At 41.4% G+C, this 22,580-nt stretch overlaps 1 protein-coding gene across 1 annotated transcript in view; it reads right to left on the reverse strand.

The window, feature by feature from the left end:
* Positions 1–22,580, reverse strand: part of IGHMBP2 (immunoglobulin mu DNA binding protein 2) — an 86,030-nt gene that overhangs the window by 55,526 nt on the left and 7,924 nt on the right. The window contains exons 3-7 of the mRNA XM_089654975.1: positions 16,646–16,838; positions 16,209–16,306; positions 13,638–13,801; positions 4,895–5,095; positions 1,929–2,076 (exon numbers count right to left, since the gene is read on the reverse strand). Of these exons, the coding sequence (XP_089511101.1) occupies positions 1,929–2,076; positions 4,895–5,095; positions 13,638–13,801; positions 16,209–16,306; positions 16,646–16,838 (804 nt within the window). The remainder of the gene's footprint in view (positions 1–1,928; positions 2,077–4,894; positions 5,096–13,637; positions 13,802–16,208; positions 16,307–16,645; positions 16,839–22,580) is intronic.

Consider the following 22,580-nt stretch of genomic DNA (forward strand, 5'->3'; position numbering starts at 1 on the left):
TGGTCTACAAGACTACTCCTTTATGGGACTGTCACCATAATATATTATGTTCACTATTCATCATATTTTGTTCAGGACTACCATTTGTTTGGTGATATTGTTATTTCACTCTATTTTTCATTTGTGTTATATAATCATTGCAGCGCCTACCTATTCACATATCTATTTGTTTAAGTGTATTTCACTTTTTAGGGGCAGCGTTTAACTTTTGCTTGCTTAGAGCAGGCAACATCCATTATTGTATAAATTATTCACTTATTTAAGCGCCACAATATAGCTTATTCAAAAATCTTGACTTGCCCACTCTTCCTTGCAAAAACACTCCAAATCGGTCAGATTGTGAGAGCATTTCCTGTGCACAGCCCTCTTCAGATCACCCCACAGATTTCCGATCAGATTCAGGTCTGGGCTCTGGCTGGGCATTTCCAAAACTTTAATCTTTTTCTGGTGAAGCCATTCCTTTGTTGATTTGGATGTATGCTTTGGGTCGCTGTCATACTGAAAGATGAAGTTCCTCTTCATGCTCAGTTTTCTGGCAGAAGCTTGAAGGTTTTGCGTTAATATTGACTGGTATTTGGAAAAAACAGCCTCAAAGCATAATGCTACCACTACCATGCTTCACTGTGGGTATGGTGTTCTTTTGGTGATGTGCAGTGTTGTTTTTGCACGAAACATATATTTTGGAATTATGGCCAAAAAGTTCAACCTTGGTTTCATCAGACCATAACACATTTTCCCACATGCTTTTGGGAGACTTTAGATGTGTTTTTGCAAAATTTAGCCAGGCTTGGATGTTTTTCTTCCTAAGAAAAGGCTTCCGTCTTGCCACTCTACCCCATAGCCCAGACATATGAAGAATACGGGAGATTGTCGTCACATGTACCACACAGCCAGATATTCCTGCAGCTCCTTTAATGTTGCTGTACCTCTTGGCAGCCTCCCAAACCAGTTTTCTTTTCATCTTTTGATCAATTTGGAGTGATGTCCAGTTCCTGGTAATGTAACTGTTGCGCCATATTTTCTCCACTTGATTTTGACGGTCTTCATTGTGTTCTATGGTATATCTAATGCCTTGGAAATTATTTTGTACCCTTCTCCTGACTGATACCTTTTAACAATGAGATCCCTATGATGCTTCGGAAGCTCTCTGCAGACCATGACTTTTGCTGTAGGGTGCGACTAAGAAAATGTCAGGAAAGACCTACTAGAATAGCTGAACTTTATTTGGGGATAGTCAGAGGCACTTTAAATGATGGCAGGTGTGTACTGATTCCTATTTAACATGATTTTGAATGTGATTTCTTAATTCTGAACACAGCTACATCCCCAGTTTTAAGAGGGTGTGCACACTTATGCAACCACATTATTTTAGCTTTTTATGTTTACTTCCCCCTCCTAAAAGATTTCAGTTTGTTTTTCAATTGCGTTGTACAGTTTCTAGGTCACATTAAAGGTGGACAAAATTCTGAAATGATTTATCTTTGTCTCAGAAACCTGACATTTTAACAGGGGTGTGTAGACTTTTTATATTCACTGAACCCTTTAAATAGAGTTTTCTGCTTTGAAATACTTGCAAGGAAAATGGGCAAATGAAGCTTCCACCTTAAAGTAACATAGCACAGGTTGTATATTGACTTTAAAAGACATACATACAATATTTAAGTATATCACCTTCACAGTCACTAAATAAAAAGCAGGCTTCTGTAGCCATGATATATTGGACACCTCTGTTAGGAGACAGAAGAGTCATCCTGCCATTCTATTTATAATATTTAGGAAATATCTTTCACAAATGGTATATGAATCATAGGGCAAGAAGTCTATTTTAGCAAGGAATCAATAGTAGCTGTAGTAAGTAAAAGTGATGGAAACAACCTCATACATCATTACAGTATTGTGTGCTGGAAGAGGCTCCAGCCCTGACTAACCTGTCATTGTGCTGAGGATAACATTAGCAGCTTTCAACGTTTCAATCATTGCTGCCTCTTCGCGGTCTTTCAGTTCTTTCCTAAGAGCTTTGATTTCTGTTCTGAAGCTGCCCTTTTCTTCCTTACGTGGCAGTTTTCTCATTTTTGCCTACAAAATTTAACAATTATGTGAACATGAATATAAGTATAATACAAAATGAACACCTATACATCAAACCTGAGAATTCTATTGGAGTTAAAGTATTAATAAAGAAATTCTGTTTTTAGTTAAGTAAGGTAGGGTTAGAACCCCTCTCAAATTTGTTCTGCTGTCTGTGTCACATTAGGAATTCCCTTCACTTCCTGTCCCGCTGACACATTGACACAACAAGAAAAGAGAAGAAATCTCCCCAAAGTTAAGGAAATTCTCTTTTAGGCCCCTTTCACACTGGAAGACTGATCGGGTCTACCTGTTCGTAAGGGGAGGCAGATGTAAACGGAAGTGTGTCCATTTACACCCACCTGCATCTGATCCGCTTAAAGCAGACGGATGGGGAATCTGTTCCCCATCCATCTAGCGGACTGGATTGGATGATAGTTGGATGTAAACAGACAGGTGGTCTGTTTACATCTGACTGCCCCATAGAGAACAGTGGGCTGTGTCTGTGTCCACTCTGCGTCAGCTGACAGATCCCCTGCTGACCAGGTGGACCTGCTTGGCGGAGTCCACCAGTGTGAAGAGGCCCTTAGACAGTTGTCAACACCACAAGTGTACCAACTAGATCATTTCCCCTCTATTCCTGTTCTGGTGACAAATGTGGATTTCCCCTCATTTTCTGTCTGTGACAGTGTTTAGTAGGAAAAAACAGAGGGGTTGAATCATGCAGGGGGGGACACAGACAGCAAAACAAAAAAAAAAATGAACCACTAGGTTGCCAAACCTTCCCCACACTATCTATATCTATTTTTATATAAAACTTTTATATACGGGTTAAAAAAAAGGCCTAATTGCTGCCCATGCATGGTCCAGTCTTTATAAATGACAGCCATTGGCTGAGTCATTTGTTATAAATGGGTGTAGATCAGACTATAAAAGGGGGTTCTTAGGCAACCAAAAGAAAGCCTCTACTGTGGAAGGCCTGGTTCACATTATTACGGGTTTGCACGGGCACAGCAGCTCAGTAATTTGATAGGCTGCTGTGCCTGCGCAGGAAAAAGAGGTTCCTGCAGCATTTTAAACATGCGGCCAGGAAATCGCATGGTGCTTTTGCACCATGAGATTTCCCTGTGGTTCCTGCCCCCACAGCACACAGGATTTTTAGATGCGTGGGGATGCCATTAAGAATGAATGGAGGCCCCTTGTGTTTTGACTGTGGGAATCGCCATGATTCCCACACCCGCAACTACCTGTAATAGTGTGAACCAGGCCAAAGTGTTTGTTTCTGCACACAACATTTTGGAACTTTTTTTGTGAGCTGGCACAGGCTGTGTTTTTTTTTGTTTTTTTAAGATGAAAAGAGAATGTAACTGGAGCAGCTCACATTCATGTGAGCAGCATTCATTAATCAGTTAAGTCAGAGAAAAAAAGTTATGAGGAAAGTTCCATTCATGCAGCATTGCCAGTAAAAACAGAAAGATACCTCTCTATTCAATGTTCTAAAAGCCTTTCTAGAACCAGACTTAGTCTGGGTCTATAGAAATGTCACAAGGGGACATATATGGCCTTTTTGACCTCTGTCAAGCACCCAACAGCTGCTGAGTCCACAGCATGCACAGAACCGTTCTTATGTGCTTGTTGAACTTGGCATAATTTCCCAAATACCATGTGTGGGTTGTGGCTTGGCACTGGCTTACAAGGTCTCTCCTTGAGAACACCTGGATCTGGAGCAGAGTGCGGCCAAAGTGCTGGCATTGAATACTCTGCATCCAGCATTTGCCTGACGCTCAAGCTATGTGTTTTTTTTTAAATCAAGCAAATGCAAATTGCACATGTAGCTTTAAAAATGACACAAAATTGTGTATTTTCAGTGAGCACAGAGAATTGCTTATTATTGAATATACTTGTTGCTGTAACGTTCCCATCTTTACGTTTTTTTTTCCTTATTATCATCCAGATGATAGCATGATATCTTCATTATTGTAGATTCTCTCTTAGTTAAGCTGGCCATAGAGGGTTCGAATCCCGGCCTGTTCAGCAGGGACCAGCTGAGATTCAAACTGTGTATGAGCTGGCTGAACGTAAGCAAGTTGATTGATCAGCTTGGGTACAACCAGCCTGTCAGATTTTACATGCGATTATTGCTAGCAGCTATAATAGCTGCTAGCAGTAATTACTGTGTTCTCCTGGTAGGGATAGCTCTCGCCTCACCCCCTGGGAGATCACAATGGCTCTATAGGAGGGATTTCCCCATTAACACGTTGGTTGCAGGAAAGAAAATCGCCCCCCCTGTGGCCTGCCTTACTTGTGTACTGGATAGTGGAATAAGTAAACTTACTGAATGACTATGCAGTATTTGTGTGTATAAAGCTCCAGAGTAACTGGATATGGGAGCCAGGATACTGCCACTAGTATGAACAGCTAAGAACTGTTTCAAACCTTAAACAGGGAAAGGTTAAAATTAACCAAAGAATTAAACCTGAATTGTCTATACAATACTTGTCAGGTTGATAAGGAGCTATGACTGAAAAGGTGATGCCCTAGTACAGCGATACAGTCCTCGAAGGGAATAATATTTCCTTGTTTTGAACCTTCTACATATCAGATCTAACATCAAAAGGTAATGCTGTTTCTTCCAATGATTGATAAAACAAAACCAATCACAATTCACCTAACAGCTGCAATGTCTTTAATTATTCATTGTGGCGTACAACCCAATTGTACTGCAATATGAAGATTAGTAAAGCAAAATCACCCTGCTGTGGTACTAAAAAAACAAAAAAATAAACATATATATGAAAAAAAGAATGCTTTGAAAACAAATACTTACAAACATCAGGTCAATATCTTTGCGGATGTCAGCAACAATCTGCGCATTATCACTATGTGCCAACACAGCGTCCAGAGAGTGATGCTGTAAGGATTCCAACAGACGTGCAGGGTGCCCCAAACGTAATATTCGCTCTTTATAAGCAGCCAAGCGCTCCACTAGATTGTCCACAGCTACATTGGAAGGTGCACAGCAAAGGACCTTGAGAAACAAGTATGGGACATCTTAGTTTATACTGGCAAAAAGATCTGACTAATGGTAGTGTGAGGCTGCTAATAGTAGACATCTCATGGAGACAAGAGCTAAATATTGATAATCATATTAACAGCTTCCCAACCGCCCTATAGCAGATATATGGCACAGCCATGTAAAGCACAAACACATGGCCCCCTAGTAAAACACACCCAGCACACAGTTAACCCTTTGATCACCCCTTATGTTAACACCTTCCTGCCCAGTGCCATTAGTACAGTGTCAGTGCTTTTTTTAGCACTGATCAGTGTATTTGGTGTCACTGAGGATGTCAGTGACACCAAGTCAGTTTCCCACAGTGTCAGAATGCTCGCCGCAGTCCCGCTATAAGTCGCTGATCGCCGTCATTAGTAGTAAAAAAAAATTTATTAGCAAAGACATGTAGCAGAATACATTTTGGCCTAAAATTATGACGAAATTTGATTTTTAAAATTTTTTTACTGGACATGTTTAATAGCAAAAAGTCAAAAATACATACTTTTTTTAAAATCGTCAGTCTTTTTTTTTTATAGTGCAATAAATAAAAAAAACGCACAGGCGATCAAATACCACCGAAAGAAAGCTCAATTCAAGGGGAAAAAAAAGACAGAAATTTCATTTGGGTGCAGCATTGCATGATCGCGCAATTATCAGTTAAAGTAACGCAGCGCCGTAATGCAAAAAATAGCCTGGTCAGGAAGGGGGGTAAATCCTCAGGAGGGCAAATGGTTAATACCAATATTTAAATCTCAACTCCAGACATGCCACTAAATAAACTGTTGACATACATACCGTATATACTCGAGTATAAGCCGACCCGAATATAAGCCGAGGTACCTAATTTTACCACAAAAAACTGGGAAAAACTATTGACTCGAGTATAAGCCCCATCATTAGTATCAGTGGGAGGAATAGTGCCCCATCATTGGTGTCAGTGGGAGGAATAGTGCCCCATCATTGATGTCAGTGGGAGGAATAGTGCCCCATCATTGGTGTTAGTGGGAGGAATAGTGCCCCATCATTAGTATCAGTGGGAGGAATAGTGCCCCATCATTGGTGTCAGTGGGAGGAATAGTGCCCCATCGTTGGTGTCAGTGGGAGGAATAATGCCCCATCATTAGTATCAGTGACACCAATGATGCGGCACTATTCCTCCCACTGACACCAATGACACTTGCTGACCCCTGTTGCAGTATGGTGCTGCTGCAGCCAGCATATGTGGTTGCAGCAGCACCTCTGCACTGCACACTTACCGGCTTTTCCCTCACTCGATTTTCGCGGGTCAGCTCGGCTCCGCCTCCTCGCCCGTGATTGGCCGCCTGTGTACCTTTCCTGAGCTACAGTTCTGGCGGCCAATCACCGGTGAGGAGGCGGAGCTGAGCGGCAGGAGTGAGGGAGTGGCCGGAGTGACGGAAGGAGCGGCCGGAGTGACGGAAGGAGCAGCGCTTCCTGGATGGATCATCGTGGGAGCCAGGTAAGAGACAGCAGCCCTCTGCCCACCCCTGTACGCGCCCCCCTTGACGTTGACTCGAGTATAAGCCGAGGGGGCCGTTTTTCAGCACAAAAAATGTGCTGAAAAACTCGGCTTATACTCGAGTATATATGGAAATTGTTTTGCCTGCTAAAGGGTTTGTAATTGTGTTCTCTTAACCAAGGCACCCTAGTAGACGGCAGAGCTAGGCTATCCATCTCAAGTCTAGCAGCAGGACAGCTTGATCAAGAATCAACATTAACATAGAAATAGAGGCAGAAAAAGACCAAGTAGTCCATCAAGTCTGCCCGTTTTTTTGTTTTTGTTTTTCTTTTTTTGTTAACTTTTTTCTCTGTGTACAGATTTATGTTTGTCCCAAGCATGTCTGAAGCCACTTATCGTTGACTGGCTCACCAATCTGCTAGACGTTTATTCCAAGCACCAACTACCCTTTTAGTAAAACAATACTCTCTAAGATTAGTTTTGAACTTTTCTCTAGTTAGTTTGAGGTCATATCCTCGTGTTCTTGATTTTAGTTGATGTGCCAAATGCCATTTCCACCTCCGTGCTCCTTCAACCAAACTGTGTAATGCTGCCACCAGGTGTAATCTCACTTTAGCATGCTGACCTTCCACTAAAGGTCAATAGAACGCATGTGTCCCTTTAAATGGACTTTGGTCAACACGCCTCGGTGTACTTTATGATGGTTCTCCTCAGCCTGATGCTCTCCTTCTCCTTTTAACTCCTATCCACATCATGCAAATAATAATGCTAAAGATAGTGCTTTATCCCCAAAAAATGTATTGCCTTCCAAAACCTCATAAAATACAGGTGAAACTTGAAAAATTAGAATATCTTGCAAAAGTTCATTTATTTCAGTAATGCAACTTAAAAGGTGAAACTAATATATGAGATAGACTCATTACATGCAAAGCAAGATAGTTCAAGCTGTGATTTGTCATAATTGTGATGATTATGGTTTACAGCTCATGAAAATCCCAAATCCACAATCTCAGAAAATTAGAATATTGTGAAAAGGTGCAATATTCTCGGCTCAAAGTGTCCCACTCTAATGAGCTAATTAAGCCATAACACCTGCAAAGGGTTCCTGAGCCTTTAAATGGTCTCTCAGTCTGGTTCAGTAGGAATCACAATCATGGGAAAGACTGCTGACCTGACAGTTGTGCAGAAAACCATCATTGACACCCTCCATAAGGAGGGAAAGCCTCAAAAGGTAATTGCAAAAGAAGTTGGATGTTCCCAAAGTGCTGTATCAAAGCACATTAATAAAAAGTTATGTGGAAGGGAAAAGTGTGGAAGAACAAGGTGCACAAGCAGCAGGAATGACCGCAGCCTGGAGAGGATTGTCAGGAAAAGGCCATTCAAACGTGTTGGGGACTTTCACAAGGAGTGGACTGAGGCTGGAGTCAGTGCATCAAGAGCCACCACACACAGACGGATCCTGGACATGGGCTTCAAATGTCGTATTCCTCTTGTCAAGCCGCTCCTGAACACCAACAACATCAGAAGCATCTTACCTGGGCTAAAGAAAAACAGACCTGGTCTGTTGCTTAGTGGTCCAAAGTCCTCTTTTCTGATGAGAGCAACTTTTGCATCTCATTTGGAAACCAAGGACCCAGAGTATGGAGGAAGAATGGAGAGGCACACACTGCAAGATGCTTGAAGTCCAGTGTGAAGTTTCCACAGTCTGTGTTGATTTGGGGAGCCATGTCATCTGTTGGTGTTGGTCCTCTGTGCTTCATTAAGTCCAGGGTCAGCACAGGCATCTACCAGGAGATTTTGGAGCACTTCATGCTTCCTTCTGCAGACAAGCTTTATGGGGATGCTGACTTCAGCTGCCAACACTGCCAAAAGCACCAAAACCTGGTTCAATGACCGTGGGATTACTGTGCTTGATTGGCCAGCAAACTCGCCTGACCTGACCCCATAGAGAATCTATGGGGCATTGCCAAGAGAAAGATGAGAGACATGAGACCGAACAATGCAGTAATTGCTGCAAAAGGGGCCCAAACCAAGTACGGAGTACATATGCATGCTTATACTTTTCAGAGGTCCGATAATGTTCTATGTACAATCCTTGTTTTATTGATTGCATGTAATATTCTAATTTTCTGAGATTGTGGATTTGGGGTTTTCGTGAGCTGTAAGACATAATCATCACAATTATGACAAATCACGGCTTGAACTATCTCACTTTGCATGTAATGAGTCTCTCTCATACATTAGTTTCCCCTTTTAAGTTGCATTACTGAAATAAATGAACTTTTGCACGATATTCTAATTTTTTCGAGTTTCACCTGTACCACTCACATTATGTGGGTGCTAGATCGCACCAAATATATCCAGCCTTATTTATAAATATAGCAACATTGTGCAATAGCTTTATGTGAAAATCCTCACTTGCTGTATCGGGATCAAGCACTGTGGCATTATCCAAGTCCCCCCACCCCAAACGTGTTTCGTCACAGGGCACATGACTTTCTCCAGGGGGGTTGATTGGACTGGCCGCCAATTGTGCTTTATATAGTGTTTGCTAGATGCCATGTTTTTGTAGTATATATCATTTATACGGGTGCCATTTTGTTGTAGTACAAATTTGTTCCGTCCTTAAATAATCCTTCCCCATAAATATATGCATATACTGGTAACAAAATACTTCAACCCTATACTATCCACATGTAAATTGTATTCCATCTGCACATAAAATACTGCCTTCTTATTGCCATAAAAAGTCAATATTGCGTAACATCCCTACATCTTTACAATATATCATACATACAGTACATAATTTAACAATTTCCCTCCCAGCCTATGGCCGAATGGCGGCCGGCAAAAACCCTCACCTTTCCGGGTGGACGCCATATGGCGTCCTTTCGAGCATGCGCAGTTTACGCGCCTGCAGAGCCGCGCAGCGGTGCGATCTGTCACCGGCCGTGTACCTCGGACACGGCCGATGACAGATCTGAGTACCGTCCCGCTGCCGGTACCATGTGACCTGCCGTGACCAATCACAGCAGGTCACATGATAGTTGTATACAATGGATGGCTTCATTCATGCCATCCATTGTATACTAGTATGTCTAGCTGTGAATGATTACAGCGATCACATGCACAAGCTGCGCCAATCACAGCCCAGATGTGTCGTGATTAGCCGTAGCCAAATTACAGCTAAGCACAAAAAAAAAAAAAAAACCTGAATGAATCGATGTCATTCAGGTAAATGCTTGCTTATAGCAACGTAATTCTTTGCTATAAGCAAATTGTGTAAAAAAAAAAAAAATACTGATTACTTCCCCAAAGTAGTACAATGTTACTATGGAAAAGAAAAAGAAAAAAAAGTAATAAAAAATTAAAAATAATAAAAAAAAATTGAAAAAAAATATATATAATTTTTTTTTTATACTGTCACCAGTCAGTGTCCCTGATCACCGCCATGCCAGTTATATGATGATGCTGTACTGCACTGGTGACAGTATGTAAAAAAAAATAGTGAAAATAATTTTATAATTTTTTCATTTTCCAAAAAATTATGACAAAAAAAATACAACTTGAAAAAAACTCGCCATACCTCTTATGAATTACGTCGGACTGTCTACTTTGCAAAAAGGGGTCATTTGGGGGATATCTGTACTGTTCTGACATTCTTGGACCTCAAAAAATTAGATTGGCCGTCAGTACTTCAGGATTGATCAATATTCAGATATATCCCATAGATTGTGAACTCTATAACTTTCCTACAAACTAAAAAATACATCCTAATTTTGGTTATTTTCACCAAAGAAATGTAGCAGAATACATCTTGGCCTAAATTTATGAAGAACAATTATTTATTTGCAAACTTTTATAACAGAAACAAAGAAAAATGCGTTATTGTTTTTCAAAATGTTCGGCCATTTTTTGTTAATTTAGCAAAAAATAAAAATCCCAGTGGTGATTAAATACCACCAAAAGAAAGCTCTAGTTGTGTGAAGAAAATGACAACATTTTAGTTTGGGTACAATGTTGTATGACCGTGCAATTGGCATTCAAAGTGTGAGAGCGCTGAAACCTGAAAAATGGTCTGGGCAGGAAGGGAGTAAAAGTGCCCGGTATGGAAGAGGTTAAGATATATATCCGAAGTTCCTATAATATAAACAAACCTATTAAATTATTTTAATAAAGACCATATTATGAGTAAAAATGGATGAAGATAATAATAAAAAAAACTACAGAAACAAGACAAAAAATATTTGAATAAATAAATAACAGAACCTTTTTGGGAATAATCTTTGTTGGGATTTTATTGGTATCTATTGCCGGGACAGGACTTATTTAAGGATGGAACTAACTTGCACTACAACAAAATGGAGCCCATATAAAGGATAAAGAGTATATACTTTTTTAGTCACTGATTGTCTCATTATTAGTTCTACATAGGATTGAGAGGAGGTTTGATTTACAGATATACTAGCGCCGAACTGTTTAAGATAAAACTACATTCTACTTCTGTATGGCTAGCTTTAGAGAACAAGGGACACATCTGCAATAAAAACATTTTTAGTAGTATGGTGGAATGCCAGGACCTCCATCAACTTTTTATAGCTAAGGAGAGAAGCGCGTCTAAGTTCAGCATTTGACAATGTTTATTAGGAAACAATGTAAAGCCACTCACATTGTGTAAAATAAAGAAGGCTCAGGTAGATAAATTGTGCAGCCGTGTCCTTGCTGCAATGGCCGCACCCGCACCAAAGGAGACTGTAGATGTGAAAGGGTTGCCGACCAGCAAGTAAAATCTCTAAGATGGCGTCTGGAACGCACCTTGGAGCGCAACATCGGCGTCAGCGTGATGACATGTGGGGACCAGCATGCAAAGCGACGCGTTTCAAAACATGTGCTAAACCACTAAGGGCGGAAGCGCGCATGATAAGGGAGCGTGCTTCCGCCCTTAGCGGTTTAGCACATACTCCAAAACACGTCACTTTGCATGCCGGTCCCCACACGTCCTCATGCTGACGCCGACGTTGTGCTCCAAGGTGCGTTCCAGATGCCATCTTTAGAGATTTCACGTGCTGGCCGGAAAACCTGTCACATCTACAGTCTCCTTTGGTGTGGACGCGGCCATTGCAACAAGGACACGGCTACACAATTTATCTACCTGAGCCTTCTTTATTTTACACAATGTGAGTGGCTTTACATTGTTTCCTAATAAACATTGTAAAATACTGCACTTAGAGGCCCTGCTCTCCTTCTTACTTTCACACAGAGTCTGCTACAGCTATAAGAAGCTAGCCCTAGTGCTATATGAACTTTATGATGACATTGAACTTTATGTATTCATTTTGTGCCCCTTTTGTCTATAGGTGTCAGGAATGGACTCAGCAATGGGGGTGGGACTCACCTGCCGTGTGGGCTGCAGTACCAGGGCTGACCAGCGGGTGCTCTCAGCAGCCAGAAGCTCACTCCTGCAATCAGCCAACACCTGGGGCTGATTGCAGGAAGTGTATTTAAGGAATGGCCAGACCTGCAGTCAGTGCCTTGGTGTATGTTTCCCATGAGCCCCTGTACCTGGTATCATGTGTTCCTGCTTATCTGCCTAGTTGCTAACCCTGCTTTGATCCTGACCTCTGCTGACCGTCTCCTGTTGAACCCCCGGCTTGCCTGACCATCCTTCTGCCTGATCCTCTGTACCGCGCTGCCCGTGAGTTACTGAACCCGGCTTGTGACCCTGACTATTCTCTGCCTGCTCCTCCAGTACCTCACTGCCCGCACATTGCTGACCTGGCCTGCCTGACTACACCTGACGCTACCCAGACGATCCATCCATCCCGCACGGATCTGTCCCTGTTACCAGGTCTGCCAACCTCTTCACATCAGGCTTTCCCACGGTACATACCCTCGGCGGACCCCTCTAGCACAGTTGGGTGCACTCAGGGGCCGCGACCTGGTCTCAGTCCTGCGCCAAGTCCATCCCCACCATCAGGGGCTCTGGTGAAAAGGCAGACTGGGGCTTAGACTCCGCGCCCTGGGGAATCCCGTTCTGTGGGTACTAGAGATCCCGCCGGGCGGTGCCTGACAGTACCTAACGGCCTGCCTGACCATTCCACCTCTCCAGCCCTGACTACGCCTGTGTTCCTGAAGCCTGCTACTTCCCTGTGTCAGTCCACACATTTCTGGTCACACCCGGATCCCTAACAATAGGAGTTGGGGATCTTTTTCCGCTGATTTTCCCCTGTTCTCAGGCGGTTTGTGTCTTTGAAACTTTTTATAGCTGTCTGTGTCTCTGAAGATTACTTCTCACTTTCTGCACTCATGACATGTTAGTCAGAACAACAAATAAGAGAAAAGTGCTCTAATATGGCTGCAAACTGCAAAAACAATATTGGACAAACCTTCAAACCCCACTCACCTTAACTAAAAGTGAGAAAATGTATACCAAGGTGTGCTCTGTACTGCACCCAAGGCTGCATGAGAATCTATAGACAAAGAATTTTAGGTTTAAGTGAGTAGTGTGGCAGCACATGTTTGACAGCCATTACAAATATCCAAATGAAGTGCCAGCACTTTGTTTTGTACATAGAGGAAAATGTTTATTAACACACATTAAAAAGCACAAAGTTCCGAGAGTATACAGAATCTGAAAATATACACAAAAAAACTTCTATGTACCATGAGGTCATTGGCTACAAATGTAGCCATTTATATACATTTCCTGGCAGTTTCTTTAGAACTTCAATGTGAATGCAGTAAATATAGGACAATCACCTATTGACAGTTTTTCCCCCAATGTACTTCAGTATTTTTCCTTCCACAAATTGGTTTACTGGCAAGAAAGCAACACTTGCTTTATAATCACATTTTTTAATTCACTTTAGACATGTCACTGCCTGCTAGTCCAGGCCCAATAAACAATTCTGTGGTAAGCAGTGTTAGGCTCAGCAGCAGATGTCCTAATAAAAGTGATTGAATTCTGCATTGTAATATAACACTGAACTGTTTAGTGAGAAGAACAGAGAGTTCTGACAAGCACGACCCTCTTCTCACCTTTAGTCCTTGCTTCACAGCTTGTAGGATAATTTCCACCACCGCTGTTGTCTTACCGGTGCCAGGGGGGCCGTGAATAATTGCAACTTCTCTCTGGTTTAAGGAAAAAACAACAGCATCCTTCTGTGAATCATCCAAAGACGGATTGAGAAATTCCACTGGCCCTAGAGGCACAAGAGAAAAATGAACTGAAAATGCCAAGTAAACCTAAAACAAAAACGGATTTAAAATGAACTTTTGCTGACACACACTATAAACTAAGGATTTAGCTGTAGAGAAGGCAACATAAAAGATAAATAATGCTAGATATCCAATTCTTCTTAAAGAGTAACTCCACTCTCATTGAGAAAAAAAAAACAAACATTCCCCTCTGGGTGATCATTGCAAGGATTTTAACAAACTCTTTTGCAGATTCCTATGTTTTGTTATTGAGGAAATAGCGGTTTGTTTGTCTGTGTAGAAAGTGAATCTAATGGGATTGTCTTTATAATCAATCAGATGCTGCACTTGCAGAGTTCTGAGGAGAGTGGCAGGGACTGCATCCCTTTAGATGTGATTTACCTTTGGGAGTATCTCATCAAAAATTAAATTTTTGTTGCAGGGGATGCCCAAAATCTGACTTGTATCTTAGGACTTCTGGGAAAATAAGTGAGCCATTTACAAAAGCACGAAATTATATTTGGGGGGGGGCCTTCAGTACACGATATATGTACAAACTCTTCCAGGTTGCCATATTGCATTGCATTTTACAGAAAACAGCGCTGCAGATTGGAAATTAAGGGTAGTTTTTAAAAATTTACAGTATGATTTGTGTAGAAATTGTATATGCAATATCATTTTTTTATTATTTGCTCCCCCCCCACAAATGTGGAGTTCCCCTTAAAGTACCTATTTACATTTGAGAGCTTTCTTGTTTTTTAAAAGTACTCTGTTACTTTAGCTAAAAAAACAAAAACAAAAAAACCACACATATAAAGTGCATGCACTGCACATGCCTACAACAGCTCCTGGTCCTGCATTCTGTCCAAAGCTTTCCTGCCTTATCCCATCTCCTAAACATTTCCATTGACCAGTGAGGAAGCTCATCAATGTGATGGGCTTAAAAAATTAAAAAAAAAATTTATGGGGCTGTGACACTACCACGAAATGTCAAAGCATTAACAAAGGGTACTGAAAACCTTCGGGTGCCTGGATTTTATACCAGCCACAAGTTTTTTTTTTTTTATCATTAGAGAATTACTTTTTAGCACACCTGTACTGACAGACTACACTTCACTACATAGTTTTAATTTGTCAATTCATGCAGATTACTCCTGTAGCCTCGACCAAAGTGCGTAATATAAGGAAAAACTATGTCATGCCTCACACATAGATAGAATGTTCAACTATAAAGACAGACTACATAGGCACCATTTATTACTCTGTTGGATGCAGACAGGGAGCAAGCTGCTCTGCAGGGAGAACAGATATTTGTCAATAGACGAAACATGTAGGGATTGACCTACAGTGATACTTTATTTTCGGTTTGCTGTGTTGGATCTCTGATGTCTGCTGGGCATTTCTTACTGCAGTAGGTTCCATCTTAGAGTTTAACATTGCCAGGAAGATTGTGGGATAGCATTTATATTGCACGTCTGCTTGTACCAATAGTGCTGTGATGCACTTTTAAAGTGCAAATATGATTTTATTCTTTTGCCAAGCCAAATAAAAACAAATATTACATAATTTAGTTCCCCTCTTTACAACCTCAATTTCAAAAAAGTTGGGACATTGTGTAAAATCTACATAAAAACAGAATGTAATTATTTTCAAAGCTTATAAACCCATATTTTATTCACAGTAGAAAACATTTCCAATGTTTAAATTGAGAATTTTTTTTTTAGCATTTTAAGAAAAAAAAAAAGTTAATTCTGAAATTGGTGGCAGCAACACATCTCCAAAATTTGGGAAAGGGCAACAAAAAAGCTAAGTAAAAAAAAAAGAAAAAAGTTGGGACAGTGCCGTGTTTACCACGGTGTAGTATCCCTTCTGTAAATATCTGGGAACTGAGGAGACTTGTTGGAGTTGACGGAGGTGAATGTTGTCCCAACCTTGCCTGAGTATATGCTGCTCTAAAAGCTAAACATATCTTTTAACACTGACGGTGCTATTCCAAATGGAGTAAATAGCGCAGTTTTATTCATAATATAATTTTGAAGTGCACTGTTCATTTAAAATAGCAGCCTTTCACAAATAACATCGGTTCATTCATACACAATATATTTTTTGGATTTGATAAATTTGGTTTTTACATATATTTGATCGGGCAGCGTTGTGTTGTTGCACATAATTATAGAGAAATGACACTAAGTCTGGGGGTATGGCCACATGATTTCTGTTGAAGGGGAGGATCAGAAGTCAGACTGAGCAATGCTCCCCTACAGCAGAGATGCCTTTCCTTTTGGTCATGTGAACAATACTGGAGGGAGAATGGAGCAGTATTTTATCCAGAAAAAGTAAGTGTCTCAGTGTTTTTGCCCTTTTGCATCTCATGTGCAGATAAGAACAAATGCATCTTTATGGTGGTCTCACTTGCCAACCCAGCACTGCTTGGTTCAGATGATCCAAAAAGGACATCAATCATGTGAGTTGCAGGTCCAGTGTGGTACTGATTCAGTGTAATCAAGGCCCTGTAGATAAATGAAGAAACAATAATTACAAGAATGTAATGTTAGCACAATTACCAAACAGCTCATTTACTTTTAGATTAGTCTATATGCAATATATTGGACAACAAACAAAAAGAAAAAAATGGTTCATAGTAATCAAAATGTATTAGTTGCATATACTGTAACCATGAAAAAAGTCCGCTAAATAAGATGTGTACACACAAGCTATATTGCCAAAAGTATTGGGACAAATGCCTTTACACACACATGAACTTTATTGGCATCCCAGTCTTTGTCTGTAGGGTTCAATGTACATATGGTAAATGTGTAGGGTATGAAATAAACATTAAAGGCACTTACTTTTTTATCCTTTTATAAGTAACATCGTTTGCCAGCTTCAGAAGCCTATATGTATTATCACCACTCAGATTTAAAGCATCGCTATGACTTTCATCAAAGGCGACACTGATAACTTTTTGTGTGACACCAGACACAATACCGGTAGCAAGAGGCTCACTCGGACTGCTGGATTCATAAACACCCACAATGTCACCTGCAACAGGAAAGTACAAGAATGGAATAGAGTGTTTCTAAAGGTAAGACAAGCAAGAAAAAAGAAGACCAATCAGCGTAAAAACTGCCACCATTCAAGTTAGTTGAAGAATTGTCCATAAAGTCCAGTAAATAGGGCTGCAAAAAAGGTCCATAGGGCACTAGGGCAAGCTTCCCATAGTAGTAGTAGCAGAACTCTGTATGAATGAAGAAGAAAAGAAAAGAAGCGCCTCTAAGTGCAGTATAAACCACTATTTAATTGGAGTCAAATGTAGAACAACTCACATATCTTTGTGAAAAAGCAGGCTTATAGGGTGCAGTCTCATAGGAGGTAGAGGAACGGCTGTGTCCTGGCTATGACAGCCACGTCTGCACTCAGGAATTGAGGTAACAGGAGAAGAAAAGGCGGCCGGCATGTGGAGTCTCCTAAAGATGGCGTCTGCAAATGCACGATGAGGCGCAACATCGGCGTCAGCGCGATAACGTCAAGACTTCTGCAGAGTACAAGGTCAGGTTCGTTGCGAAGATGGCCGGCCAGGTACAGTTGTCTAGGGCTAGTCTCCGAAATGTTCTTTTGGTGCAGATGCGGCGCTCTTCTGATCAGCCTTTGCCCCTTTAGCTTGACAAAGGAGCATGCTTCCGCCCTCAGAGGTTAGCGCATGCTCTGAAACACGTTGCTATGCAGGCTGGTCCTTGATGTCATCACGCCAACGTTGCGCCTCCACGTGCGTTCCAGACGCCATCTTTAGGAGACCCCACATGCCAGCTGGCTTTTCTTCTCCTGTTACCACAATTGACATGGCCGTCATAGTCAGGACACTCTGCCTCTATGAGACTGCACCCTATGAGCCTGTTTTTCACAAAGAAATGTGAGTTGTTCTACATTTGACTCCTATTAAATAGTGGTTTATACTGCACTTAGAGGCGCTTCTTTTCTTCTTGTTTCTAAATGTAGACCTTTTTTTCTTACTATAATAACAAACATGCTATACTTGTCTGCTGTGTGCAGTAATTAAGGGGGCGAGGGGGTAATACAAACACTGGGACATTTTTTACCTTAATGCAGGGAATGCATTAAGGTAAAAAATGTCCGGGATTCAAAACACTTTAAAATAAATACCTCACCTTACACCCAGCAAACATCAATTGTTTGTTTACACAATGTGTGTTGATCTGCAATGATCAATGCAGGCTCACTGCAAGGAAATAAAATAGGTCTCTATGTGTCCTGTTCACACCATACAAGTTTGCTGCATAAAAATGCAGCATGTCTGCATTTTTATGCAGTACACAATTACAGTTTACAATGTGCTGCTGTGCTGGAGCTAAATTAAGTATTAGTTAAAGGACTTTCAGCAGCTATCCTTTTTGCCCCTTTGTTGAGAGTTGGGGTGGTTAGGCTAGTTCAGTACAGATACATACTTACGAGGTGGTTTCAAAAAGTTTTGTGAAATTCTGCGTGAAAGTGGGCAAATCTGCCACAGAAACGTTTGACATGATTCGGGAAATTTACGGTGATGCTGCAATGAGTTGTTCAAGGTGTATTGAGTGGCATGCATCCTTTAAGAACATTACTGGAAGACTACAAGAGATCAGGAAGACCTTCAATGAGCTCAAAATGCCCTCTTCCTGAAGCTGAAGATCCAGCTCAAAGGTCGCCATTTTGACAACATTGCGGAGATCCAGCGATTTGCCCAGTTTCACGTAGACATTCACATTTGCTCTTTGTTCTAACTTGCTCTCCATTATGATATAGCAGACATGGTAATGCACACGGTCAGAATAGCACCAGTTGCACAGCTCCTGATGTACACAGGACAATGTCTTTTGGCACATGACTTATGAAGGTCGGTGGTCCCTGTGACTGTGCATGCAGCCTTGTGCTGCCATTTGTTGGCGTATTACAAAACTAGTCTCAAACCTTTTTCATGCCACCTCATATGTCTGTGTACCGTGTTATTTTGAGCCAATTTGGTACGAAGAAAATCACTAAGGCCCTTTCCTCCTCTATGCTGCGAAGCAGTCAAGGGAGGATCTGCATCAGAGGGAAGGCATAAACCTGTTGAAATATCTGCCTGATGGAAGTCTAAGAAATCACGAGCATCTACTACAAAGGTATAGGATCCTTGGGTTTGGCCACAAATTTTGTGTTGTTGAACTTGGAGGCTAGGATATCCAAATATGGTTTTCCACACCTTTGACAGAGCTTTTGAATGATCCCAGGATGTAGAGACCACTCCCCTATATCTAAGCATTGATGGTTTAGGAAATTTGTCTGTCAACTGTCCACTCCTGGAATGTAGATGGCCAAGACAGCTGGAGTTTTCAGCCAATGAAAGTATTAGACTCATCTCATTTAGGGCTGGTAAGCTTCTGGTACCCCCTGAACGATTTATGGAGGCCACTACTGTGGCACTGACTGTACTCTGACTGGGTGACCTTGTAGAAGGGAAGTCCACTGTTAAAAAGGCAACCTGATGACTCTCCATGTTGATGGATAGCTTTTACCTCCTTGTGGATCGTGTTCCCTGGACACTCAGGCAGTTGAAACTCCGCCCAAGCCCATAAGACTCACATTTGTTGTTACCAAGTTACAAGTCCTGTCAAGTAATGATTTTTCCAATTTCAGCACAGGCTAGGAGATCCAACATGTCAGGGAGATCTTCTCTTGACTGGACAGAAGCAGTGGGGCAATCAAATTATTGGATCAGCTTGTTCCACATCTATAGAATGTTGAATTAAAGGGGTTTGGAGTGAAATTGGGCAAAGGGAACTGCCGGAAGGAGGCCCCATGAGACCCAAAATCCTCACTCAGAAGCAAACTGAGGGATGTCATTGTGACCTGAGGGTCTAGAACTGGACCTTAGGGAGACTATATTCTCCTTAGGAAGGAAGTTTCTGGCTTGGGCTATATTAAAGATCAGGTGCAGGAACTCCAGATGATGAGAGAGCTGGAGAGCAGATTTTTGAAAGTTGATTGTCCATCCAAAGGTTTAAAGGAACTGGACAGTTCTCTGGACTTTTGGCAGATACGTTTCTGCCTGATGAGTTCTTCAGCAGGAGGTCGTCCTGGTAACTTGTCACATGAATGCCCTGGGTTTGCAGAAGAGCCAAAAGCATGGCAAGTACTCTTGTAAACATTTGTAATGCAGATGAGAGCACAAAATGACAGTGCTGCAAACTGTAAGTTCTGGTCTCCCACTGAAAAATGCAAGAAGTGTTGGTGTGATAAGAAAATAGGAATATGGAGATAGGCATCTTGTATAAATGCAAGAAATGCACCTTGTCTGAGGGAATAAATTACAGACCTCGTAGATACCATCTGGAACTTTGGAACAGAAACCTGTGAATAGATTTGAATAGAAACTCGAAAACTGTTCTCATGAAGGGAATGGTACAACCTCCTCCTGAGTCTGAAGTTGGTGCAAGATGGTCATCAAATCTGAATTTCTTTGTTCTAAACTGGGCAGATTGGACTTTAAAAAGAGAGGAAGGAACAGGGATAGAAAAAGTTGTATTTTGTACCCTTTTAAAATGGACAGAATGGACCCAGAGGCCTGAGACATTTCAGATACACACTAGTGCAAACACTAACAGACTTCCCTACACTCTGAGTAGGGGCGCCACTTTATTGTGAGAAGGGCTTCTGGGAAGGCATGGTGGGCCAGGCCTTGCTAGAAAAGAAAGGTTAAGCCTTGGCTTAGAAGAAGATGATAACTGGGGAAAATGCAAAAATCCCTTTCTTTTAGTAGAGATAGAAGCTGTAAAAATAGGAGACTTAGGCTTTTTCTTGTGGGGTAGAAGTACCTTTCCCTCAGTTACTTCCTTGATGAAATTGTCAACGGATTTCAAAAGAGGCATTCACTATTAAATGGCATGTGTAGAAACATGTTCAGCAAACTAAACTTTTGGCCACAAACTCCTGCACATGTGCACAGAGATAATCAGTTATCAGCTGTAATTCTTCTAAGAATAGGGTCTTCAAAAGACAAGTCCCTGATTTCTGTTCATGCATCTCAACCAGTTGGTCATAGTCTAGCAAAATGATATTGCAGAAACTGTCGGCTGCAGGGTAAGGCTTGAAAATGTCCATCAACAGCTTCCTTAAAGAAGGGAACATCCTCAATAGAAACTGTAAGGTGTTTATTGAGAACTGAAATGTCAGAATCCACTACTGAAATAGATCATTTAAAAAAAAAATCCTTTTCCATAGGATAAAGATCAACAAAAAAACTGAGACTTAAACAGTTTCCTATTGCTCATAGGGCTTTGTTATGCCTGTAGAGAATTTGGTGCTGTTAGGGACAGGCTAGTGCCCATCGCATCAATTAGTGTGTACACAGTGGAAAGAATTTGGCTCAAGGCCGTAGTTTGTACCTCATAAGCTTAAGAGGATGGACATCCCCCCCAACAAAATTAATGTCCCCAATACTTTCCTCCATATCTTCAAGTTAAGAAAGTTCTGAATCTGATTCCTGAACAGGGTCAGAGGGAAAGGAGGACAAGTGCCTGAGAGGCAGCCAGAGCCAGATAATGGTAGTGGTGTCATAATAAGACATTGCTTCAGGATAAGGTATAAGGAATGGTGGTTCTTGGTTTCCTAACAATCTGCATGAAGGGGGTTTTGCTTGTCCACAGCATACAATCCAGGCTGACCAAGTTCCTGTGGATAAGTCTCTGTTGAAGGTGGCTGCGGGCATGCAGCAACATACTGAATACTGCATATGTCCACAACAGAAGAGATGGGTGGAAACAAGTCATTTGAGAGGCATGACACAGTTACCTCATCATTCTGAGACTAAATACAGACAGCAGAGAATAAAACTCCAATTTTAAAAGTGCTTATTGAGAAACAGTGACAAAATAGCAGGGGGCTACACAATAAAAATAAACCACCCAAAACCTCTGCCCCACAAAGCACATAGTGTGCTACGGTCTCTCGATAATGTTGTTTAAATCCAGGAACCAGAGTCCATATACATGGAAAATCGGTCTTACTTTATCCAGGATATTGAGCTTCACCCATCACAGGAGGAATACCCCGGAAGGGGTCTCCAGGGTCTGGAAGTCATAGAAATGGACCACAGATCTGGACTTGTAGTGCACACTGCAGTTAAGCTTGCACATTGCACTTAGTGCCAAAGTGATCGTCTAATGCAGGTTCCAGTGCTAGAAGAAACCAGGCCAGCATCACACAAAGGAGGTAAACACCAAGGGTAACCTATCTGGAAATCTGCTAGGTAGCACAGTCAGATGTTAACTGAAGCTTCAGATAAAAAAAACCATCAAAAACGTAAAAAGGAAAAAAAAAAAAAAGACATCTCTGGAGGAGTACAAGTCCATCGCCTAATAACACTAGAAAAACAAATGGACCCTTACAGAGTGGCAGGGTTATATGGGTTCCTACTAGGAGCGTCTTTAGCAAAAGTTTTTGCCAGTGTCACCTGAAAGAAGCAGCTTCTATCCCATGATCTATAAATACCACTCCTGTGTGCTGTACTGTATGATTAAGATAAGACACACATCAGCATGAGTGTTATGCACACCATAACGTGTCCCTACTGGAGTGATTGGGCCCCAAGTGGCTATTCTGCCATCATGTTACACCAAAAAGTAGGATTTGTTAAGCCAAATAAAATTACAGGACATGTCATTGTTGAAGTGCTTTTAAAAATGCCAGGTGCCTGGTTATCATCTGGTCCTCTGTTTTATCTGACAGAAGTCAACAATCAGTGACCCAATA

This window comes from Staurois parvus, unplaced genomic scaffold (assembly GCF_062004578.1).
Source record: "Staurois parvus isolate SC_StPar_1 unplaced genomic scaffold, SC_StPar_1.0 ptg000818l, whole genome shotgun sequence".
Classification (NCBI taxonomy): Eukaryota; Metazoa; Chordata; class Amphibia; order Anura; family Ranidae; genus Staurois; species Staurois parvus.